The sequence below is a fragment of the Desmodus rotundus genome, chromosome 1, assembly GCF_022682495.2.
Source record: "Desmodus rotundus isolate HL8 chromosome 1, HLdesRot8A.1, whole genome shotgun sequence".
In the NCBI taxonomy this organism is placed as follows: Eukaryota; Metazoa; Chordata; class Mammalia; order Chiroptera; family Phyllostomidae; genus Desmodus; species Desmodus rotundus.
In genome coordinates, this window is record NC_071387.1 from 2,137,502 (window position 1) to 2,160,010 (window position 22,509).

Here is a 22,509-nt window from a genome sequence, read left to right on the forward strand (position 1 = left end):
AGTTGGTGGTGAATTTCTCCCCAAATTCATACATGAGTAAAATCTCTTGGGGGGGAGTCTCTGTAAACAAGATGTCGGGGGTGTGAGCGACGGTTTCTCCCATCTAGTCCCCAAACATGTGCGGCGTGTCTCCTAAGGGGAGGGGAGACCTGCCTCTGAAAGACGCGATGTCACGGAAGATGTTTCCTTACTGCGGGACCCCTAACGCCTGGAAAACACCGACGAGGACTAACTACACGGAGATAAAACTCCACTCACTGCAGCTACTCCCTCTGCCCGCATCTTCTTCACTTGCCATTGAAGACTTTAAATGGGCACACAGGCAAGAACTGCCCATGGGTACTGGCCCCTCTGACGGGAGCAGCCCTGTTGTATTCATTGAGCTTCCCGCCCGGCCCTCCCTCGGGGCTGGAGGATGTCCAGCCGCATTCCGAGTCTGTCCTCTGTCCTGCCTGCTCCTGCCTGGAACCTTCCCAGTGGGCTCTGCAGCGCCCCTCCCTTGCCCGGCTCGGTCTCCCCCAGCAGGATGCTGTCCCTCCCTCCGAGACTGAGCAATCGCCAGCAGAAACAAGGCCCCCAAAAAGAGACGCAGGTGAACAGTGTTCAGGATGCCACGTGGGTCCCCGGCCACCCTGGGCCTGCTCCTTGACCACAGATGAGTCCATGAGCCTGGACATAGCAGCATTTTAATGCAAATTCAAGGCACCAGCATCCTCCCATCTCAGATGTAAGACTCAAGTTGTGAAAGGAGGATGTCGCAGCCCCGCTTGCACATTTTCCTCACCTAGAGAGGAACGATACTTTGAGGCCAAGTGGTGTAGTCAGTGCCTTCACCATTGGGCAAGTCGTCGGAGACCGGGGGGTGGCAATTGTCCAGCTGGCCGGTGCTGGGGGCGGGGAGCCCTGGTGGGGAGGAGGTGCCCCGGGCCCCTCAGTCACTGCAGATGGATGGCCTGTTGGCGTTATAGCTCGGGTGGAAGTTCAGCCGGTCATAGGTGGTGATACAGTTGTCGACGCCTGTAACGATGCTCTTCTCCATGTAGACGTTGAAGGAATTGTTCTGGAACATTCCAGCAGCTGCTAGTTGTCTGGAAAATGTACTCGACTTCGCATAGAATACCTTCTGGAAATAAAAAGGGAACACAACGGTGTGAGGCGATACCCTTAAACAGTCAGTCCTTAGGTGTTTTTGGAAGAAAAATAAGGATTTGTTGAGAAAATGTCTCTACCCCTAGGACGCAGAGACACCAGGCCGGTAGGATGGCCCAGGGTGCCCCGGACCGTCCGGATTCGGCCTCACTTCCACACCTGGCCCCGGGAAAAGGATCAACAGTGCCTCCTTCCACACGTGGGTGGAGGGAGGGGCCAACGCCTGCAGGGCCACCTGGGTGTGGCTGTCCACACCTGGGTGCGGCTCCGAGCCTGGGCTCAGGGTCCCACCCAAAGCCACTCCTAGGGTCTGGTTCACAAACTGTGCAGCTAGGCCGGTTACTGGGCCTTTCTTCATCTGCCGCAGCACCGACTGCCTGCGGTTGGGAGACTGGTCGTGTGACTGGTCCACGTGACATCATGAGCCAACATACAGGCACTTGTCTCCTTCCTGAAAATGCTTCATTGCAGGTCCGTTCATTTCTACCTGGCCCTGGTCCAGCGGACCTGAGGTGCCCCTCCCACTCTGCCCTGTTAGAACTTCGGGCACTCCCCTGCCCCCAGGACGTGTTGCCCTTTGGAGAAACCCAGGGTGTGGAGTGCTTCTAGAGACTCCCCCCCATACACCCGCGCTCTCCGTGCTTCCCGCTTACCGGCATCTCGTGCACGGTGGGGGCCCTGCCGCCGTAAGCTTGGTTACTGGTCCTGTACACAGAGACGGGTGCCTTGGTCCTGGCAGGTGAGAAAGGCTCTCTATCTTCCGTCCATTTTGTCTAATTCTGCCCAAGCCACAGCCCTATTGGGTTTGGTTAGTGGAACCTTGTGGGAAATGCCCCAGGTTGGAGATACGCCAGGAATGCGGCTCCCAGGGAGCATGGGCCCCTGGTTCTCTCTACTCACCTCTGCCCTTGCCCTTCGTAGGCAGCCCTAAGCCACCCGACCTTCCACCCTTCCAGCGGTCTCTCCTGGAAGACGGGAAGATAACAGCCCCACCGCTCCAGGGTTGTGGAGGGCACCGAAGGCCAGAGGGTGGGGTGGCAGCCCCCCCACTTGGCACTCTGGCCCAGCTGTGATAGAGGGAGGGGAGTCTGCCGGGAGCTCAATAGCTCACAGGTGTTGGACTCCAGGTCACCATGGCCTGAGGCAGGAGGTCGGAGGCACACTCTGAAGAGGCTCCTCTGAGCCCCGACAGGAGTGGAGACTCACCCCCGCCCGGAACCGGGGTGTGTGGCCTCTGCTGGCATCAGCCACCGCCCCCCTGCACTGGCTAGGCCACCAACTGGGGCGTCTAAAGCTTTGGGTAGCACTTCTGCAGCTCGCTGGGCGAAAAGCTGACTTGGGAGCCGAGCAGGCTGGGGCCCTGGGGACGCTTGCCCCCAGGGCTGTCTGAGCAGAGGCAGGACCATCTGGGCCCCTGACTGCCCGCTGGAAATGTGACCTCTCTTTCCTCTGCGTTTGCCAGGTGGCCCCTCCCTATGGTTCTCACCTGTAGCCCCGGAACCACGCCGGGTTGTTGAACCTGACCGGCAGGTTCTCATCTACGGAGTAATAGTCGCTGGTTTTCGGCAGGGGGGCCTGGGCCGCGGGCTCCACAGGCTCCGCGCACTCTCGGGGGTCCTCCTCGGACATCCGCCGTCCAGGGACGTAGCACCGGGGAGAGAGGCAAGGAAAGCAGCAGCCTCTCCACAGCCCGCGCCACGAAGGTCGCGCGGCGTCCTGTTGCTAAGCGACGGCTTGGTCACCTGAGTGGGTGGGCCGAGTACTTAAAGGAGCCGCGGCTGCCGTGCCCCGCCCCCCAGCGGGCTGGCTGGGCTGGAGCCCGAGGTCTAGAATCTTCAGGGGCGGAAACCCAGGGGCCCGCTAGCCGAGATAACAAAGCATCGCTCCCTGGAGTTGCAGTACCGAGTACCCAGGATGCGTGCGGGGCGAGCCGTCCTCGCGCGCAAGTCACATCCTGACCTTGTCCCAAAGCGGCCCAAGGCAGGCGCCGGGGCTTCATCAACGACATGCAGGACTTCAAGCGCTGCAGGGCCGACCGCGCGCTGGGTTCCCGCGCGCTGGGTTCCGACGCCCACGGTGCACGCCAGGGGTGCTCCTTGACCCCGCCACTTCGTGCCCCTCGTACCCGGAGAATGCATTTCGACTCCAGACTTGCCTAAGTTTATGGAAACCTTCTAAGCCAAGCATTGTTTAAAAATTAAAGACGATTCTGGAGTGCAAGAGGCCAGAGATGAGGAGAGTGCCCAGGCCCGGCGGGTTCCCACGGGGACGGCTCGTGGGGCACGCGGCCGCGAGCACTGCAGGGAGGAGGCGAGCGAGAGCGCGAGGGGCCGCCCCCAACGCCGTTCCGGAGTGCTGGCGGGGTCTCGGGCAAAGGGGGCAGGGCGAGAGGACGCGCCCCCCGACCCCGCACTCGCCCGGACCCCGGTGCGGCCCTGCGGCCTCGCGCGTCTGCAGTGCGGGTAAGCGGCGAGCACGAGTCCGACTCAACCCCTCGCGGCCCGGACGCGCCTCCGGCGCTGGGGTGCAGCGCGGCGCGGAGCCCGCAGGGGCACCTCCAGGCCTGCAGGGGGCGGTGCTGCGGGGGCGCGAGCCGCGGCGGAAGAAGAAGCCACTCTGGCCCCGCCTCCGCCTCCTCCTCATCATGGCGCCCGCGCGCTCCCTGCCTCGTCTGCTGAGCGTGGGTGAGAGCGCCCGTGCATCCCCGCCCCTGGCCTGCAGGGTCGCCTCCCCGGGGCTGCAAAGTTGCCGCTGCACGGGGCCCAGGAGGCGGGAGGAAAACCGGAGGACGCGCGCCCTGATTCCGCTCTCCGCTCTCTCCGCAGGTGTCTGGCCCAGGTCGCTGCGGTTGCGTGTCCTCAAGGCGGCGACCCCCAGCCCGGCCCGGCCGAGCAGCAGGACGCTGGAGAGCGCCGCGGCCCCCGCCCTGAGCGAGCCCGAGGGTAGCGGCGGGAAAGCAGGTCCCTGGGCAGATGGGCGGGGGGCGGCGGGGGGGAGGTTAGGCGCCAGGCCTCCCTGTGTCGGATTGAAGTCGTCTGTCGCCAGGAGTCCTGAGTGCCCTTTGGCTTAATTGTGAAACCCTGGAGGGGTCCGCCTCAAGCGGGGAGAAGGGGCAGCCTGTCGCCCAGCAGCCCCACGGGCTAGGTGCTGCGCACTGAAAACGGGCTTTAGAGTGACCCTCACCCACCCCTGAACGGGGCTAGGGCCAGCACCTCCCACCCCGATGCATCTCTGCTGACCCAGGAGGTACCGTAAAGACCTCCAAAACCAGCTGGGCCCAGGAGCAAAGCCATGGTCGGAACCCAGCTCTGTTCCGTCTTAGGGAAAGAACCCTGTGACCCCGGGCACCTTCAACCCCCGGCTTCACTGCCCCTCCCCCAGCCGTGTCACTTCCTCGGGGGCATGGGCGGAGCAGGGGCTCAGACCCAGCCTCCTGACCCGCTGCTGGTCAGATCTCCAAGACAGGATCCTCAGCGAGCCGCTCAAGCACTCAGACTTCTTCAATGTCAAGGAGCTGTTTTCCGTGAGGAGCCTCTTCGATGCCCGGGTGCACCTGGGACACAAAGCTGGCTGTCGGCACAGGCAAGTGTGGGGCCCTGGGGGACAGGGTCTATCTGCATTGGTGTGTGTCAGTTTGTCCGAGCACAGCTCCGTCCTCCAGATAGACTCACAGCCCTGGGGGGACTGTAGGTGCAGGGAGCGGGGGAGGGGAGGGCCCCAAGGCTCTGCAGAGGAGTGGTAACTGGCCCCATTCTCTCACATGGTCAGCGCGAGGGCTGTGTGGAGAATGGACTGGAGAGGGGCTGGAGGGGCAGGTGGGAGGCCAGCGAGGAAAGTGGTCTGACCCCTGTGGCAGAAGAACTGGGACAGCAAGTAGACAGGAGGTGGCGAGGGCAGAGCTGGGGTCTGGGGTTGGGGTTGGGGGGTGGCAGGCAGCACAGCGCAGGTGTCAGTGGCTTTTACCAAGGTGACTACAATGAGGGGAGGCCTGAGAGACATCAGGAGCTGGGGTCCCTTAAGGGGTGACACCTTGGCCACCCCAGTGCAGGTGTCACATGGGTGCTGGGAGGGAGCAGCTTGGGCCTGGATGGCCGCCACATCAGTGGGGCATCTGGAGAGAAGGGGTGGCCGGCAGGTGCAGGGGTTCCACTGTGGGGAGGGCGAGCTGGGGGCTGGGGTCCTCCAGTATTCTGCAGAGGAAGGGACGAGAGCCAGGTGGGAGTGCACTGAAGGGGAGGCACCCTCTGGAGAAGGCCTGGAGGTTCTCCTGCCCCGCTGGTCCTCTGTGCCCCCAGGCCTGGCTGGTTTCTGACCTGACCTCTCACACCTGCAGCCTGGGGCACCCGTGCTCTGCTGGTCCCTCCGCCCAGCCCCAGGAGAGCCTTGGTAAGGCCTCCAAGATGATAACATGACAAAAGGGGTTGTGATGTCACGTTGAAACACCCAGACGTCCCTGTGGGATGAGCTGTATTAAGGTCCCTGCATGACAAGACGCAGGTTCTGAGGCTGAGCCACGTGTCCAAGACATGGAAGTGGCCTGTGAGCCAGACCCACCCCCACCACTCCCTGCCACCCCCCGCCCCAGCTGCCCCAGCCGTCACTCACAGGACAAGGTCCTCACTCCTGTCATCCTGGGAAAAGGGTGTCCCCACCGAGGATGAGGAGGGGCTCTGTTCACACACCTGGGTGGGGTCTCTGGCAGGTTCATGGAGCCCTACATCTTTGGGAGCCGCCTGGACCAGGACATCATCGACCTGGAACAGACTGCCGCGCACTTACAGCTGGCCTTGAACTTCATGGCCCACGTGGCCTATCGCAAGGGCATCATCTTGTTCGTGGGCCGCAATCGGCAGTTCTCACACCTGATTGAGAACACGGCCCGGGACTGTGGCGAGTATGCCCACACCCGCTACTTCAAGGGCGGCCTGCTGACCAACGCACCGCTCCTGCTGGGCCCCGGGGTCCGCCTGCCGGACCTCATCATCTTCTTGAACACGCTCAACAACGTCTTCGAGCCCCACGTGGCTGTGAGAGACGCAGCCAAGATGAACATCCCCACGGTGGGCGTCGTGGACACCAACTGCAACCCCTGCCTCATCACCTACCCCGTGCCCGGCAACGACGACTCGCCCCCGTCCGTCCAGCTCTTCTGCCGGCTCTTCCGGACCACCATCAACCGGGCCAAGGCGAAGCGCCAACAGGTCGAGGCCCTGTATCGGCTGCAGGCCCAGGAAGGCGCTGAGGGCCGCGGCCCTGCAGACCCTTCAACCCCGGAGACGTAGGCCCAGCTGGACATGGGCCGTTCCCCTCACTTGTCTGCTCTTCTCCCCAATAAAAACAGCAGCCAAGCTCGTCCCTGTGCTTGTCCCTCCCTCCCCTGGCTGCGGCCCTCGGTGCGTGCGAGCCACCCTCCCCAGTGGTCAGGAAGGACGTCCCTGGGGCGAGGTGGACCCCTGTCCAGCGCGTCTCCTCAGGGCTCAGTGCCGTGCGCCCGAGCGCCTGTCCGCGGGGCAGGGTGGCTGGACACGTGCCGGCCTGTGCTGGCCTGGGTCCTGCAGAGTACGTGGAGGGCAGGAAGATGAGTCTCTAGTGTCCCATCCACCACCTCGAGGTTGGGGGACAGGGAACCAAGTGCCACTCTGAAACCCTGAGGGACCTTCATTTCAATGTGCAAACCTGGAACATGAAAATGAGTGTCTAGGTAGGTAAATGGGGCCCTCCAGGGCTCGGTGTGCAGGTGAGCCCCCACCACCACAGCTGAGCTCCAACAGGGTGTGCGCCAGAGGGGCCTTAGGGCGGCTGGGACACTGACGCCAGGACTCGAGGTAAAACTGCTCACTGACCCGGAGTTCTGGCCTCCGGGGGCTGCGGGCAGAGGGCCCCGGGCCGCCCTCGGGCGGGCCATTAGGGAGGGTGTTATAGGCAGGTCGGGCCTGGGCAGGACTGTGAGTGGTGCAGAGGCCCACTGGCATGGGAGGTGTGGGGTTGGCGAAGTCAGAAGACCCTGACGCCCACCAGGAACAGCCCCCACTCCCTGCTGCTCGGGGACCATGTGATGGCCTCCTGGCATCCTGCTATCTGTCCCCTGAAGAGCAGCAGGGAGGGGCCCAGGAGTTTGTACTTGCTCTGCTCCTGGGCCGGGGGTGCTGGGGACAGGCGGGGGACTGGGTGAGAGCTCACATGAGGGCAGTAAAGACCTGGAGGGAAGGCCCCAGGTGGGGCTGGGGGCCTCAGGAATGGACCCAGTGATGAGAGGCCAGCTGGGGAGGCTCCCAAAGGGGCTCAGGTGAAGGGGGACCCCATCCCTGGCAGAAGGGGCCTTCAAGTTTGCCACCCTGGAGGTGAACCCCAAGAAATCCCCGTAGGAGAGTGAGCAGGCCCGGGAAAGGCAGGGGCTGGCCTCCCGAGTGCCCCTTCTGCAGCCAGCATGCCTGACCTGACCCGTTAGGCCTTGCCTCTGAACCCTGACCTGTGGGTGTCCCGGCAGGGAGAGACTATGGTAGAGCCACCAGAGCAAAGGCCAGGGCAGGAGGGACCTCCCCACCCCATGAGGGCGAGGGAGCTTGCAGGGAGTGCAGCCACCGGGGTCTCAGAGACAGCCGGGGGGAGGTTTCTTGCCCAGCCAGTGCCAGGGTCCAGCCTGGGACTTTGCCTCCTGAGTGGCCGCAGCCCCAACCCGTGCAGTTGGGCGCCCCCCAGCCCTGCCACCAGGCTGCATCCTTTGCCAGATCCAAGGTCGCACATTTGTGAGGTTATCCAAACTTGTTCCTTCTGTCCCGTTGCCCTTCAAGACCCAGGCGTGAGTGGTTTGTCCCTCCTTCAAAAAGTAGTCCCAGTGTAATGTGGGTCAGCCCTGCAACTGCCTGAGCCCCACAGCGTGGGCACAGGGCGGGCCCCGGGGAGAAGCTGGTGGGGGCCCTACGGGACCTTCACCGCCACCCAGCGGTCCCGGCGGGACCTGCTTTCTCCCGTCCACTTGCTGTCCCTGTCCCTGCACCTCATCTCACATCTCGATGCTTCCTGTCAACAGAGCCTCATGGCAGGTGCCTGTGTCTGCCACAGGCGTGTGCTTCGTGTGTTCATGCGAGGGAGCGCTTGCTTTTGTTACTTGGAAGGGAAATCCAAGGTGGAGTAAAGGTTCGACGTAAACAACAGGCCGTGTTAGGAAACTTGCGTGTAGCCGTGGGGCAGAGGCAGCCGTGCCGTGTGGCCCCAGAGCCGGGGCCAGGGGGGAAACGGCACCCAAGCCAAACCGCAAAAGCACAGAAATCTGGGAACACAGACGGCAGGCTGGAAAGCTTCCCTGGGACCCAGAGCCAGAGGAAGGTGCGGCACCCCCCCAGTGCCGCAAACACTGGGATTTCCCGACACAAGCACTTCCTAGGCCCGACCTCCCTGACGGGGACACGCACCGTCACCAGCAGACAGGCTTCTGCCCACCGAGCAGGCCCCTGGAGAGACGGGGAGGCCCTTTGTCTGGGAGAACAGGGTGCAGGGCCCGGCCACGTCCCGAGGGGGCTCACCTGCCCCTCTGCTCGTCCCGGGAGGTCACCCGCAGGCATTTTTGCATGGTGTGCACACGTGTATATGTGTGTGTGTGTGTGCCCTTGCGGATGTCAGGCAGGGAGGATTCCAGGGCCAGTGCCCTTTGGGACCCTTGTTTCCCTGGGGGTGGGCCTGCCTTTGGTCCTCTCCCTCCTTGGTGTGTTCTGTGACCCCAAGTCAGGATTCCCAAGGGGCCACTGCGGTGGAACTTGCCCAACTCGGGCCCTTGCGACCTTTCACAGAGTCAGGCTGAACAGGACTGAGGCCCAGGGAGGGGACAGTGACACACCCAGTGGGGAAGGGCCAGCCCCTCAGCCCCACACCCAGCCTGCCCACAAGGTGAGGCTGTGGGCCAGTCCTGTGACCCCTGCTAGAGCTTGTGCTGCAGCCCGGACGGCCGGTGTCGCAGTGCCTCTGGCTCTGGAGCTGGCATGGGCCGGGTCTCCAGAGCTGCTCTGGACCTGGTTCTGCAGCTGGGTGGAGCTCCTGAGCTGGCTGTAACACTAGTGCTGGAGCTGCTGGAGTCGGCTGCGGCCCTGAAACCGACACACTGGAGCTGGCTGACGACCTCTGGCTGACGGTGGCGCTACAGCTGGTGCAGTAGAGCTCTGAGAGAGCTGCTCCGGCTCCGGGCCTGGTGCTGGAGCTGGCGCTGCGTCAAGCCATGGGGCTTGGGCCAGACGGGGCTCTAACTCCAGATTGGCTGCTAGATCTGGCCCCGAGGCGGTGCTAGCTGGGCAGCTGGTGGCCAAGCTCGTGCCAGAGCTGCTGGAGGACAAGAGTTCACCAGCGTGGCCACCTTTCCAAACAGAGAGCATCCCACTGCCTTCGGGGAAGCCGCAGCCTGAGAACCCGCTCCAACGTCTTCCTAAACTGCAGGCATGTGAGTGTGCGTGCCGCAACACGTCCTCCTTCCCTCCTCACGCTCTCGTCACGGGACAGGGAACCTCCAGCGTGTCAACATACTCAGCGTCACGTGACAGCCTTTCAGTTACAGGAGCTCCAGGGAGAGCGTGAGCGTCACCCAGGAACGTGGCGTCCTCCCGGGCAGAGGGTCCGTGCTCGGTGCCACACACGGGATAGGTGCGCCACGTCCTGATCTGGGGGTTCAGTACGGCTCAGGGACACGCGTGGAGCCGGGCACGGGCAGGTGGCTGCGATCGATGGCCGGCCTCCCGTGCCCACCGGACCGGCCCTAGCGTGCCATCACTTCCTCAGGCTGACGCAGCGCCCGAGCGCTGCAGTGAGTGTGCTTGGCAGGTGTGGTTGACGAGCACCTTCGGGCTTTGCCTACAGATCACCGTCAAGGTGGGGGCCCCAGGCGCAAAAGGCCTTGCGCGCAGAACCAGGTTCCCGGAGAGGAAAGTCCGCTTGGAGACCACAGTGCCTGAGGTCCTCGTCTGCGAGCCTGGCCCACACGGCCCCATGAGCCACCACATTAAAACTGGTCTCTTTCTCTGTATGGCACTGTTACACGTGCACACGTGCTGGGCATGCACCCGTGCACACGCAGGCATGTGCACAACACACGTGTGTGTGTGTATACACACATCCCGTTGCTCGTTTCTCTGGAGGACCCTGGTGAACGCCGCACGCAAACATACCTGTGCCCTCACATCTCCACTTCAGAACCGCTGTCACTGAAGGGCGTTAGAGACTCAGAGCCGGAGGGGGTTTGTGGCTAAGGGCCTGTCCACCCAGAGCGTGTGTGGCATGCTGGGCCCAGTGGGCACCGCCGGGGGAAGCCTGGCTGACACTGCCCGTCTGGACACACACATGGCCCTGAGCCCTCTCACCTGTCCCCGCCACAACATGGAACAGAAGGCTCACACTGGAGAGGACAGCCAGCCATGCAGCCAGCACCGACTCCTGCAACGGAAAAGCAGGTGCACGAGCCTCAGAAAAGAGACCACGGCCGCGTTCTCAGTGTGCCCGTCCGCAGCAGCGGGGCCTGCACGGAATGTCCCCTCAGGCGTGTCCCTTGGGTCTGAAGGGTATTTTTTTCAGTCCCACCCAAGGATATATTTATTGATTGGAGAGAGCGAGCGCAACATCGATGTGAGAGGGAAACATCCATCGACTGCCTCCCACACAGGCTGCCGGGATCGAATCCCCAACCCAGGTGTGCGCCCTGACCGGGGCTCGAGCCACAGCTTTCGGTGCACAGGACAACACTCCAACCAACTGAGCCACCTGGCCAGGGCTCGGGTCTGCTTTCAGCCTGTTCCCGGCTCCCCTTCAGTGCCTGCACCTGGCGGGCGCTATTTCCTGCACAACCTCTGGGATGCTCGTTATTTTCACTCTACTGTCAGTAAAGACAGGAGACAACGATGCAGCGTGAGTGCCCGAGGGAGCCACCACCGCGGACACTGTCAGCATCAACGTTTGAATTTCTAGTCATCGCTGGTCCGCCCCCCCATCCCCCAGGGACACACAACAGCCAGGGCCACAGCCCTGGGCCACAAGGTCGGGGCTGTTCCTTCAACCAGCTTCAGCGAGTATGTAATGTTCGGGCTGTGGCGGGCTTCCAGAGGGTCCCGTGTGTTGGTATGTGGGAGGAAGACGGAGAGAGGGAGACAATTTCATGGTCGCAAAGCTGCCGTAAAAGCTGGTTTTCACAAAGTGCAGAAAAACCATTGGAAAAAATCCAACCCCCTTTCACGACAAAACCACTCGAGAAAGCAGAAACAGTGGGGAGCTTCCTGAGCCCAGGAAACACGCCACCCCCACTGGGGAAGGTGGGGGAGGTGAGCAGTGTCCACTCGTGCCGACCCCACCCTGCACTCTCCCGAGCTGTCCACATGTGCGTTTGGCAAGAGGACAAAACCATTGGTACCTCGACGGGAGGGGACGAAAGGAAGTGGCTTCTCTCTGCACAGGACACGACCGTGTGCACAGGCAGTTACAGAGAATACCCCGAAAACCCACTAGGGCTAACAGAGGAGTCCCCCACGGTTACTGAGTGCGGGATCGGTACGAAAGGGTTGACTGCGTGGCGTTGTCCATCAGCACAGCTGTTGAGGGAAACAGTGCGAAGGGACCTCAAAAATTGAAAATAGAACTATGATGTGATCCAGCAACTCAGCTCCTGGGTGTTTATCCAAAGGAAACACAACCCTAACTTGGAGAGGTGTCTGCACCCCCACGTTCGCTGCAGCTTTACTCGCCACAGCCAGGACATGGGCACAACCCGAGTGTCCACTGATGGATGAGCAGATAAAGAAAATGCGATACAGCCCTGGCTGGCGTGGCTCAGCGGACTGAGCACGGGCCTGTGAACCACAGGGTCTCCGGTTCTATTCCCAGTCAGGGCACACACCTGGGCTGTGGGTCAGGTCCCCATTGGGGAGCACAGGAGAAGCAACCACACACGGATGTTTCTCTCCCTCTCTTTCTCCCTCCCTTCCCCTCTGTCTAAAAATAAATAAATGAATAAAATCTTTAAAAAGATAAAAGTTCATTTAAAAAGAAAGAAAATGCAATACATACGTCACAACACGGGACGATGTGAAGGGACCGCCAGACCTTCACGCCCAGGGAAATAAGCCAAAGACAGATCCCACGTGACCTTACCTCCGTGTGGAATCTGAAAGGAGCAGAAACCGAGCTCGCAGACACAGAGCAGACGGTGGCTGCCCGAGGGGGCGCGGGGGGGCGGGGGGGGGGGTGCTGTGGGTGAAGGGGGTCAAAAGGCACAAACATCTAGTTACAAATAAGTCAGTCCTGGCGATGTGACGGTGATGTCATTAATGCCGCCACCCTGCTGTTTGAAAGTAGCTAAGACAGTAGAGCTTAAACGTTCCCATCACAAGAAGAAACCCGTCACGAAGGGGACGGGTGCGAACCAGACTTGTTGTGCTGATCATTCAGCAAAACGTACCCGTAAGGAATCGTTATGTTATTCACCAGAAACTCATGTGTTAATTTTTTAGAAATCAGTGGTGGCCCTGGCTGCTGCGGCTCAGTGGATTCAGTGCTGGCTTGTGAACCAAGAGGTTGCTGGTTTGATTCCCAGTCAGGGCACATGCCTGGGTTGTGGGCCAGGTCCCCAGCAGGGGGCGCCCGAGAGGCAACCACACATTGTTTCTCTCCCTCTCTTTCTCCCTCCCTTCCCCTCTCTCTAAAAGCAAATAAATAAGATCTTTTAAAAAATGAAAATCAGTGCTATTTCTATAAACTAGTGATGAAAAACCTGAAAGTTGACAAGTTAATTTACAATAGCATCCAAAACAATAAGTCCTTTCAAACAAATTTAGCATCACAAGTACAATGAAAGCTACAAAACGGTATTGAAAGTGAGTAAGGAAAACCAAAATAATTGACAATAATCCCACACTCACGACATTGGACTTTACACCGTGAAGGTGGCAGTGCTCTCTCTGCAAATGGAATTACACAGTCAGTGAGATTCCTAGCAAATTCCCAGCTGCTTTTCCTTTCTTTTCTTTTTTCTTTTTTCGCAAACATGGACAAACCGATGCTACAATTCCCATGGAAAGGCAAGGGGGCCCAAACAGCCAGACTGAAGGACACAGACGGAAGAATCACGCTTTTCGATTTCTTACTACAAGCTGCAGAGGCGGAGAGGCCGTGCTGCCGGCGTCAGACCAGACGCCCAGCGACCGCATGGCCTCGAGAGTCCGAAACGAACCTCCACGTTTGCAGTCCGACAACCGGAGGAGCGACGAGGCCCGGGCAGGGCAGGAAGGACTTCCTCTGCAGGTGGTACTGAGACAGCCGGTGTCGGCACCGACAGAAAGCAGCCGACGCCTTCCTTCCTCCCCGCACTCACGAAGGGCTAAGACACACAACTCTCAGAAGGAAATGTAAGGGAGTAAGACTCTTTGACCTTGAGTTAGCCAGTGGTTTTCTAGATATGACCCCAAAAGCACAAATATAAACAATAAATAAATTGGACTTCATGATATTTTAAAAGTGTGTTATCAAAAGACAATGTCAAGGAAGTGAGAAGGCAACCTACTGAATGGGACAAAATATCAGCTCACTGTATGTGTAATAAGAGACTTGCTGCCCTGGCTGGTGTGGCTCAGTGGATTGAGCACTGGTCTGCAAGCCGAAAGGTCTCCGGTTCGATTCCCGGTCAGGGCACATGCCTGGGTTGCGGGCCAGGTCCCCTGTAGGGGGTGTGCGAGAGGCAACCACACATTGATGTTTCTCTCCCTCTCTTTCTCCCTCCCTTCCCCTCTCTCTGAAAATAAATAAAATCTCTTTAAAAAGTAAAAGAATGTGGAGTTTCCATGGGACCCGGCTGCTCCCCTCCCAGGTGTGTTCCCGAGAGAAAGGAAGACAGCTGAGCATCTTCGGCGGGCTGTGGCGGGAAAAGTGGGAACAAGCCCCACGCCCACCAACGGAGGTCGGATAGAGGAAATGCGGGCCATCTGTCCGGTGGGAACTATGCGGCACAGAACAGAGTGAGTTGGGGGTGTGGGCTACGAACACAGATGGTCACAACAGCCACGTGCCGTGTTGTCCTGTGTGCGTGTGCCAGGCCCAAGGGGACACGGAGAGGGATGAAAGGGCTGCGGGGATGCCGGACGGGGCCGCTGCGTGCCACTGTCTGCACGGCCCCTGATGTGCCGGGCACCACGGCCCTTTGTGGGCTTTCGATGGGAGGACGGCATGCCACTCGAGGCCACGCGAGGCACAGCTCAATAAGCCTGTTTCAGCCTGTTTCATTTATTTTTTAGTTTATTTAGAGAGGGAAGAGGGGAGAAAGGGAGAGAAACACTGATGTGTGAGAGAGATGTTCATCTGTTGCCTCTGGCACACCCCCAGCTGGGGACTCGACCGGCCACCCAGGCACGTGCCCTGGCTGGGAATCGAAGTGGCAACCTTTCAGTTTGCAGGCCGGCACTCAGTCCACTGAGCCACACCAGCCAGGACCAGATCTGTTTTTAAAAATAAAAAGAAAGGTGAGAGGAACCAAGATGGCGGCGTAGGTAGACACACTGCGCCTCCTTGCACAACCAGAACTGACAGAGAATCGAACAGCAAGGGGGACCGACACCAAGGAAATAGAAAATAAACATTCATCAAGACTGGTAGGAGGGGCGGAGACGGGCACCGGGGTGGAGAGGACTCGCGTGGCTGTGGCGGGACTGAGACTGGCGGAGTGTGGGACAAATGGCGCAGGCAGTCCGAGCACTAGCAGACCCTGTGGACCCACATTTGCGCAGATAAACTGAGAGGGCCGGACTCAGAGTGGCGGAGAGCGGGGCAGGCAGAGTGGCGGGTAGCACCCTGCGGCACCACATTCACCCACAGATAAACCGGACGAACGGCGGGCAGCGAAGCAGACTGCGCAGCCCAGGGCTCCAGCTCCGGGAAATGAAGCCTCAAACCTCTGATTGAAAGCGCCCCTGGGGGTTGGGGCGGCAACAGGAGAGACTCCCAGCCTCACAGGAGAGGTTGTTGGAGAGACCCACAGGGGCCTAGAGTGTGCACAGGCCCACTTACTCGGGAACCAGCACCAGAGTGGCCCAGTTTGATTGTGGGTATCGGAGTGAAAGATTGAAATCCCGAGGAGAGTGAGGCGGGCGCCATTGCTCCCACTCGGCCCCTCCCCCACGTACAGCGTCACAGCGCAGCAACCAGCATTACCCCGCCCGGGTGAACACCTAAGGCTCCGCCCCTTAAAGTAACAGACGTGCCAAGACACACAAACAAAAAATGGCCCAAATGACAGAACACTTCAAAGCTCCTGAAAAAATACAACTAAGCGACGAAGAGATAGCCAACCTATCGGATGCACAGTTCAAAGCACTGGTTATCAATATGCTCACAGACTTGGTTGAATCTGTTCGAAAAACATGAAAAAATGAAGCCTATGCTAAGAGAAACAAAGGAAAAAGTACAGGGAACCAATAGTGATGAGAAGGAAACTGGGACTCAAATCAACGGTGTGGACCAGAAGGAAGAAACAAACATCCAACCAGAAAAGAATGAAGAAACAAGAACTCGGAAAAATGAGGAGAGGCTTAGGAGCCTCCAGGACACCTTGAAAGGTTCCAACATCCGAATTATAGGGGTGCCAGAAGGAGAAGAGGAAGAACAAAAAACTGAAAACTTATTTGAACAAATCATGAAGGAGAACTTCCCTAATCTGGCAAAGGAAATAGACTTCCAGGAAGTCCAGGAAGCTCAGAGAGTCCCAAAGAAGCTGGACCCAAGGAGGAACACACCAAGGCACATCATAATTACATTACTCAAGATTAAACGCAAGGACCTACATCCAAGATTACTGTATCCAGCAAAGCTATCATTTAGAATGGAAGGGAAGATAAAGTGCTTCTCAGATAAGGTCAAGTTAAAGAAGTTCATCATCACCAAGCCCTTATTATATGAAATGTTAAAGGGAGTTACCTAAGAAAAAGAAGATCAAAAATAGGAACAGTAAAAATGACAGCAAATTCACAGTTATTAACGGCCATACATAAAACAAAAACGAGAGCAAACTAGGCAAACAACTAGAACATGAGGGTTGTCATTAAGGGAGTGGGAGGGGGAGGTACAGAGAATAAGTAGCATAGATGATAGGTGGAAAATAGACAGGGGGAGGGTAAAAATAGTGTAGGAAATGTAGAAGCCAAAGAACTTATAAGTATGACCCATGGACATGAACTATGGGGGGGGGGGGAATGTGGGAGGGAGGGGGGTGGGCAGGATGGAGTGGAGTGGGGGGGGAAATGGGACAACTGTGATAGCATAATCAATAAATATATTTAAAAAATAAAATAAAATAAAATAAAAAGAAAGGCAACTTTCTTTCCTTTCAACACAGAGATGTATCTTTGTCCCAGAGGTGTTTTTTGTCTGAGGCACAAACCATAGCCCCAAGCCCCCGCCAACCTAAAGGATACAGCTCCCACCCCCAAGGGGAGCAGGGAGAGGAGTCCTGGGAAGGGAAGGAAGAGGGACGCAGACTCGCTCCAGCCGGCAGCCCGGGTGGCTGCACCCCTAACCTTCACGTGGATTTAATCTGACCTCTGGTTTCCCGCCTGGACCTTCTCCAGGCAGAGCACGCAATTCAAAGCGTCTCTCGGCAAGAGGGGAGCTGGCACAGGGGCGGAGGGAAACTTTACCTTCTGATGCCCAAAGTGGCTGTGACATGCGAGAAGTGGGTCAAAGGGCAGAAAACCCAGGTGAAGGTTGTGTGACCCTCACGGCAGTTCGATCCAAGACACAGACATAGAGGTTCACTCAGAAACTTCGCCCAGAACACGATGGAAGTGAGATTTTCCAGAAAAAGCACTTGGAATTCATGAACATTATTGTGCGGGACTCGCGGGTACCACACCCAGGGACTCACCAGGTCCGACCCAAATCCTCCTGAAAGACCCATGCCAGTGGCCGAGGTCAGCGAGGACATCTGGTGACATGGACGGTGCTGTACCCGAGCGGCAGCCGCACAGAGGGACTTCCCATGGCATTGGGTGCAGAAGGGCTTTGCTCAGATAATTCGCTCGGAGCAGCTCCCCTCCCCTCTGGGGTTGGTTTGGGGTTTTTAAAGAAGATTTTATTTATTTATTTTTAGACAGAGCGGAAGGGAGGGAGAAAGAGAGAGAGAGAGAGAAACATCCATGTGTGGTTGCCTCTCATATGCCCCCTACTGGGGACCTGGCCCACAACCCAGGCATGTGCCCTGACAGGGAATCGAACCAGCAGCCCTTTGGTTTGCAGGCCGGTGCTCAATCCACTGAGCCGCACCAGCCAGGGCTCCCCTCTGGTGTCTACATGCCCTGCACCACCTGTCATGGTGTGAAGGACACTTGGTAACTGAAGGTCCTTAGCTGTTGGAGCTGCAAGGCCTTTTGGGAGTAAACCACGTAACCCTGTCACCCTAGCCCCACTTTACAGATGAGGAAACTGAGGCCCAGAGGGGGCAGGCCCAAGGGGGCACTGCGAGATTGTCCGGCATCAGACCCAGGGCCTTCTCCCACGGGAACGAGAGAAAGCTCCGTGTCCCTCCGCTGGGAGGGGGCTGGGCATCAGAATGGGACATTTTCAAAGGAGGCTGCCTTTTGAACCACGAAGTGATCCTCAAGCAAAATGTGAAGGACATTTATTATTTTTCCTATTGTTTTAAAGAAAAGCCAAGGCTTGGTGCTTTGTTTTCACCAAAGGGAAGAATACAGGATCGTTTAGGACTTGCCCGACCCAGAAACAAAACCTGGGGAGGAGACTCTGGGCCCATGGCCGCTTTCCGTTCACCCCCAAACCAGACCCTTCTGAACTGAGCGCTGCCGCCTGCGACCTCACAGCAGACCCCGGCAAAGGCGTCACTCCTAGCCCACAGGGCACCAGGGAGCCCAACACCCGTATCTCTTCAGCCACGCAGCATCAGCACCAGCTGTAAGTGGGCCCCCGCCACGGGCGGGCACGGGGGCGGGGCCGCAGGTGCATTCCTGCCACGGGGTTGTCACGGGGACGGGACTGCAGGTGGGCCCCCTCCACGGGGTTGTCACAGGGATGGGGCCGCAGGTGCATTCCCGCCACGGGGTTGTCACGGGGACGGGACTGCAGGTGGGCCCCCTCCACGGGGTTGTCACAGGGATGGGGCCGCAGGTGCATTCCCGCCACGGGGTTGTCACTGGGATGGGGCCGCAGGTGCATTCCCGCCACGGGGTTGTCACGGGGACGGGACTGCAGGTGGGCCCCCTCCACGGGGTTGTCACAGGGATGGGGCCGCAGGTGCATTCCCGCCACAGGGTTGTCACGGGGATGGGACTGCAGGTGGGCCCCCTCCACGGGGTTGTCACAGGGAATGGGGCCGCAGGTGCATTCCCGCCACGGGGTTGTCATGGGGATGGGACTGCAGGTGGGCCCCCTCCACGGGGTTGTCACAGGGATGGGGCCGCAGGTGCATTCCCGCCACGGGGTTGTCACTGGGACGGGACTGCAGGTGGGCCCCCTCCACGGGGTTGTCACAGGGATGGGGCCGCAGGTGCATTCCCGCCACGGGGTTGTCACTGGGATGGGGCCGCAGGTGCATTCCCGCCACGGGGTTGTCACGGGGACGGGACTGCAGGTGGGCCCCCTCCACGGGGTTGTCACAGGGATGGGGCCGCAGGTGCATTCCCGCCACAGGGTTGTCACGGGGATGGGACTGCAGGTGGGCCCCCTCCACGGGGTTGTCACAGGGAATGGGGCCGCAGGTGCATTCCCGCCACGGGGTTGTCATGGGGATGGGACTGCAGGTGCATTCCCGCCATGGGGTTGTCATGGGGATGGGACTGCAGGTGCATTCCCGCCACGGGGTTGTCACGGGGAACGGGCCACAGGTGTTCACTTGCCCACAGGTGTCCAAACAGTGGCAGGAGCAGTGGCGGCAGTGTGGCACTCCCTTTGGTGACGTGGATCAGCTCCCTCACCTGCAGGATAACTTGGGGGAGGGTCTGTGTCCCTTTGTAGAGGGGACGGCGTCTCCAGCTTGTCTCAAGTATGCGCACCTCATCCATCTGGGAGTGAACTCACAGACCTCTGATACAGGCCTGGACGCAGAGCAAAGGCTCCGCGGCCCCCCGAGCCCAGCTCAGAGGGTGGGTAGGAGGCGGGTGTCGCTCGGGCCCGGAGGTGGGTCTGTGCTGGCCCCGGGAGCTCCGGTAATGGCCTCGGCACACAGGTGCTGAGAGGGGAGGGCCACCCTCGGGACAGTGGTCACCCCACAGTGCACATGGGGCGGCCCCCACAGGTCCAGGAATTCTTCAAACACCCCAGCAGAGGAGGGGGTCACAGAGCAGTTGGCCTGGATGGGGGCACTTGGGACCAGCCTGTTGGGTGGCACCACCGCGGGAGCGCATGCACACGGCAAAGCGGGGTTACGTGCAGGAGCCCGACCGCGAACACGAGGCCTGACTTTCCTGCGCGGGCCCACCTGTGTCTGCAAGGGAGCCCTGTGCGCCCCCAAGGGTGCCCCTGCCACCCACCGTGGGGGAGAGCCCTGGCGTGTTCTTGCTGGGATGGGCTGTGGCTGTTCCCTAGGCAACCCACAGGGGACAGTTGAGAAACTGAGACAAAGGCTGCCCCGCCCCCAGGCCTCAACTCTCCCGTGTGGTTTGCATTGGGAATGAGAGTCCCTGGGATCCCGGGGTCCGCTTCCCCAGCCTCTCCCCATTCTCTGGGTGGACACAAGGGCCCAGAGCTGACCTGTGGGCGGAACCTGCCTCAGCAGGGCCAGGTCCCCTCGCTAACAATGCGTCCTCCTCATGCCCGAGCTCACAGGACGATGGCACAAACTGTGTGACCGCACAGAGGACACTTCCTACATCGTTTTGGGGGCATTGCACTCGAGAGCTCGAGCTGAGCATGAACCCCTAGTTCTACCGTCCACGGCACCTGCTGTGGAGAGGGCTAAAGACCGGGCGACCCAGCGAGGTGGCCGAGGGGACTGTCATCCTTCCTCAGTGCCAGCTGGCACCGCCTGGGGATGCCCACTCGGAATGGCAGAGCTCCTTTCCAAAAGCGATCAGGAACCTTGAATTCTGTGTGAAATTTCCCCATTTTAAAATCACTACATGGCAGCCCCAGCTGGGGTGGCTCAGTGGACTGAGTGCCGGCCTGAGAACCAGGGGGTCGCCAGTTCAATTCCTGGTCAGGGCACACGCCTGGGTTGTGGGCCAGGTCCCCAGTTGGGGAGGTGTGAGAAGCAACCACACATTGATGTTTCTCTCCCTCTCTCCCTCCCGTCCCCCCTCTAAAAAAAAAAAAACTGGAGATAATCTAGGGAAGATGTGAGGAGCAGAGCGGTGTCCGTCACCGATGTCCCAGAGGTGCCCGGACAAAAATGGCGCTTTCCTGCCAGGGTGCTATTTTCCCCGCTGGTTCCATTTCCTGGCACAGCTCTAGCTTTAATCATCAGGCCTGGCCACGCACGTCTCACTTCAGTTACCAGGTTCTTTATTTGCTTTAGGAAATGTATAAACATGTCACGATGAGATCATGCATGGAACCTAATCTGATTCAGCGGCACATTCACTGCATGGTATTAGGAAATTTTCAAACTACCGTGAAAAACATAGAAATAACTCATAATCCCAGCACCCATGTCCCCCTCCCCCACGCCCAGGTCTGCTCCTCTGTGTCGGAGTTGGGATCAAACTGGGAAACGCGAATTTGGCTTTTGATGACGTCACCCTCTGACCCTCGAACGTGGCCGTAGCTACGAGGGCTAACTTGCTAGAGATCACAGGTTCGCTCACCTGTGTTCACAGATGGGCAGGAGCTGACACAGGGAGGGGGGCCCAGGCATGGCATGCCCCCCTGCTCTGGGCATCAGCTGGGCTCTGGCCCTTCTCCCCAACCTGGAAAGCTCCCAGCCTGCTCCACCCGCCCGCAGAGGGAAGGGCACAGCCCACGGAGCTCCAGCCGTGGGCCAGCGAGGAGCGAGTCTGCCCGCTAACTGTGAGGGAGGCCCCACAACCTACCCATTTCACAGATGAGGAGACTGACGCCCAGAGAGTCGGTCACATGGCCCGGGTCCCTGAGAAAGGACGAGGTCAGAGGCAGGACGTGTGGTCCAGAGTCTGTCACCTGCCACGCTATCTGGCCTTGGAAGAAACGGATATCACCGTCTTCCAGCAAGTAGCGCAACGGAGCATATTTACGAGAAATCTAAATTGTCCGAAGGGAGCTGGGAGGTCACCCGCACCCATAGGAAACAGCACTGGGCCCCCTCGGGGCGCCCCTGATGCGCCCATGTCAGTCGCTGCCCTCTGTCCCCCACGGGGGACCCATGTTCTTGCTTCGGAGTTAGTTTTCCGTATTTCTGAGCGGTGTCTGAATGAAATCACACAGCACATTTTTCAGTGCCTGGCTTCTTTCATTCTGCTTGTAAGAACCACACGCGGTCATCAGTCAGCGTGGCTGTGGCTGTGCCGGTTCTGTATAATATTGTTATAAAAATACACACTGTGTACAAAAATTAACTCAAAATGAATTAAAGATTAAATGAGGCCTAAAACTATGAAACTCCTAGAGAAAGCATGGGGAACGGGGCGGGGTGGGGGAGGACGGAGGGAGATCCCCAGCCTTACGCTGAGCAAGGATTTCCTGGGAAGGACGCCCAAAACACCCGCAACACAAAGGAAAAATATGCAGCCTGGAGTGGATCAGCGTGAGCAGCAGCACGCAACGGAGGGGTAAAAACGGAGGGAGAAAGTGTCTAGAGATCACAGGTCTGACGGGAGCTAACGAGTGAACACACACGTAACCCAGCGACCGAGCAGCAACCGCAAACCAGCCCGACTGAAACCGGGCCCAGGCCTGGGCGGCACAGTCTCTGAAGACGGACCCCACCGGCCCGCAAGCCCAGAAAGCGACGCCCCGCGGCACTGATCACTAGGAAAATGCAGGTTAGAGGCACCACGCGAGACCACTCTACACTCATAAGAATGGCTACCGTCAGAACCCAAAGCCCAGAATAGCCTGTGCTGGCAAGGACGGGCACTGGAGCCCTGGGCTGTCGGTGGGGAGGGGGTGAGGCCCGGCGGTTCTCTCGGTTCCTTCAGCTCCGCCCTAGGAACGAGGCCTGGACGTTTGAAGTGCCCACTAGGACCCTAAGATGGGGCAAACCTCATGAGATGCACGCTAAAAATAAACTGGAAAAACACAGGGTCCGGCAGAAGTAAGGCCTGCTTGAGTGTGGTTGGCAGGGTAATAACATGGGTGTAATAATTTACAGTTTTAATTTGAACATTTCACCCGAAATGTCATACGGCGTGCTTCGGTGTGATAGTGTTATGTTACAGAATGACAGGCTCATGATTTTGTAATAAGAGAGGGGCGTTACTTGTGCGG

General features: G+C 59.1%; 2 protein-coding genes across 6 annotated transcripts; one reads left to right on the forward strand and one right to left on the reverse strand.

The window, feature by feature from the left end:
• Nucleotides 1-668: 668 nt before the first annotated feature.
• On the reverse strand, nt 669-2,958 carry PIERCE1 (piercer of microtubule wall 1). Its single transcript, XM_024562430.3, has 3 exons — nt 2,636-2,958; nt 1,803-1,881; nt 669-1,123 (listed from the first exon to the last, which is right to left on the reverse strand). Exons 1-3 carry the CDS (start codon nt 2,776-2,778, stop codon nt 932-934), a joined length of 414 nt encoding a protein of 137 aa, XP_024418198.1. The 5' UTR covers nt 2,779-2,958; the 3' UTR covers nt 669-931.
• A 266-nt stretch (nt 2,959-3,224) lies between these two features.
• MRPS2 (mitochondrial ribosomal protein S2) lies at nt 3,225-6,500 on the forward strand. 5 transcript variants are annotated; one of them, XM_053919136.2, is made up of 5 exons: nt 3,225-3,611; nt 3,975-4,109; nt 4,472-4,731; nt 5,483-5,535; nt 5,852-6,500. In XM_053919136.2, exons 1-5 carry the CDS (start codon nt 3,380-3,382, stop codon nt 6,429-6,431), a joined length of 1,260 nt encoding a protein of 419 aa, XP_053775111.1. In that variant the 5' UTR covers nt 3,225-3,379; the 3' UTR covers nt 6,432-6,500. The 5 variants fall into 5 exon arrangements, with proteins under 5 accessions (XP_053775111.1, XP_053775119.1, XP_053775121.1 ...); XM_053919144.2 differs by having other exon boundaries at nt 3,975-4,091; XM_053919146.2 differs by lacking the exon at nt 5,483-5,535 and having other exon boundaries at nt 4,602-4,731.
• The last annotated feature ends 16,009 nt before the right edge of the window (nt 6,501-22,509 follow it).

Coding starts and splice junctions, on each gene's coding strand:
- PIERCE1 (XM_024562430.3), bottom strand. CDS start 2,778: ATGTCCGAGGAGGACCCCCGAGAGTGCGCGGAGCCTGTGGAGCCCGCG. Junction 1,882..2,635: donor GCGTGGTTCCGGGGCTACAG/GTGAGAACCATA, acceptor CTCACCTGCCAG/GACCAAGGCACCCGTCTCTG. Junction 1,124..1,802: donor CCACCGTGCACGAGATGCCG/GTAAGCGGGAAG, acceptor TTTTATTTCCAG/AAGGTATTCTATGCGAAGTC.
- MRPS2 (XM_053919136.2), top strand. CDS start 3,380: ATGAGGAGAGTGCCCAGGCCCGGCGGGTTCCCACGGGGACGGCTCGTG. Junction 4,110..4,471: donor GGGTAGCGGCGGGAAAGCAG/GTCCCTGGGCAG, acceptor GTTCCGTCTTAG/GGAAAGAACCCTGTGACCCC. Junction 5,536..5,851: donor CCAGCCCCAGGAGAGCCTTG/GTAAGGCCTCCA, acceptor GGTCTCTGGCAG/GTTCATGGAGCCCTACATCT.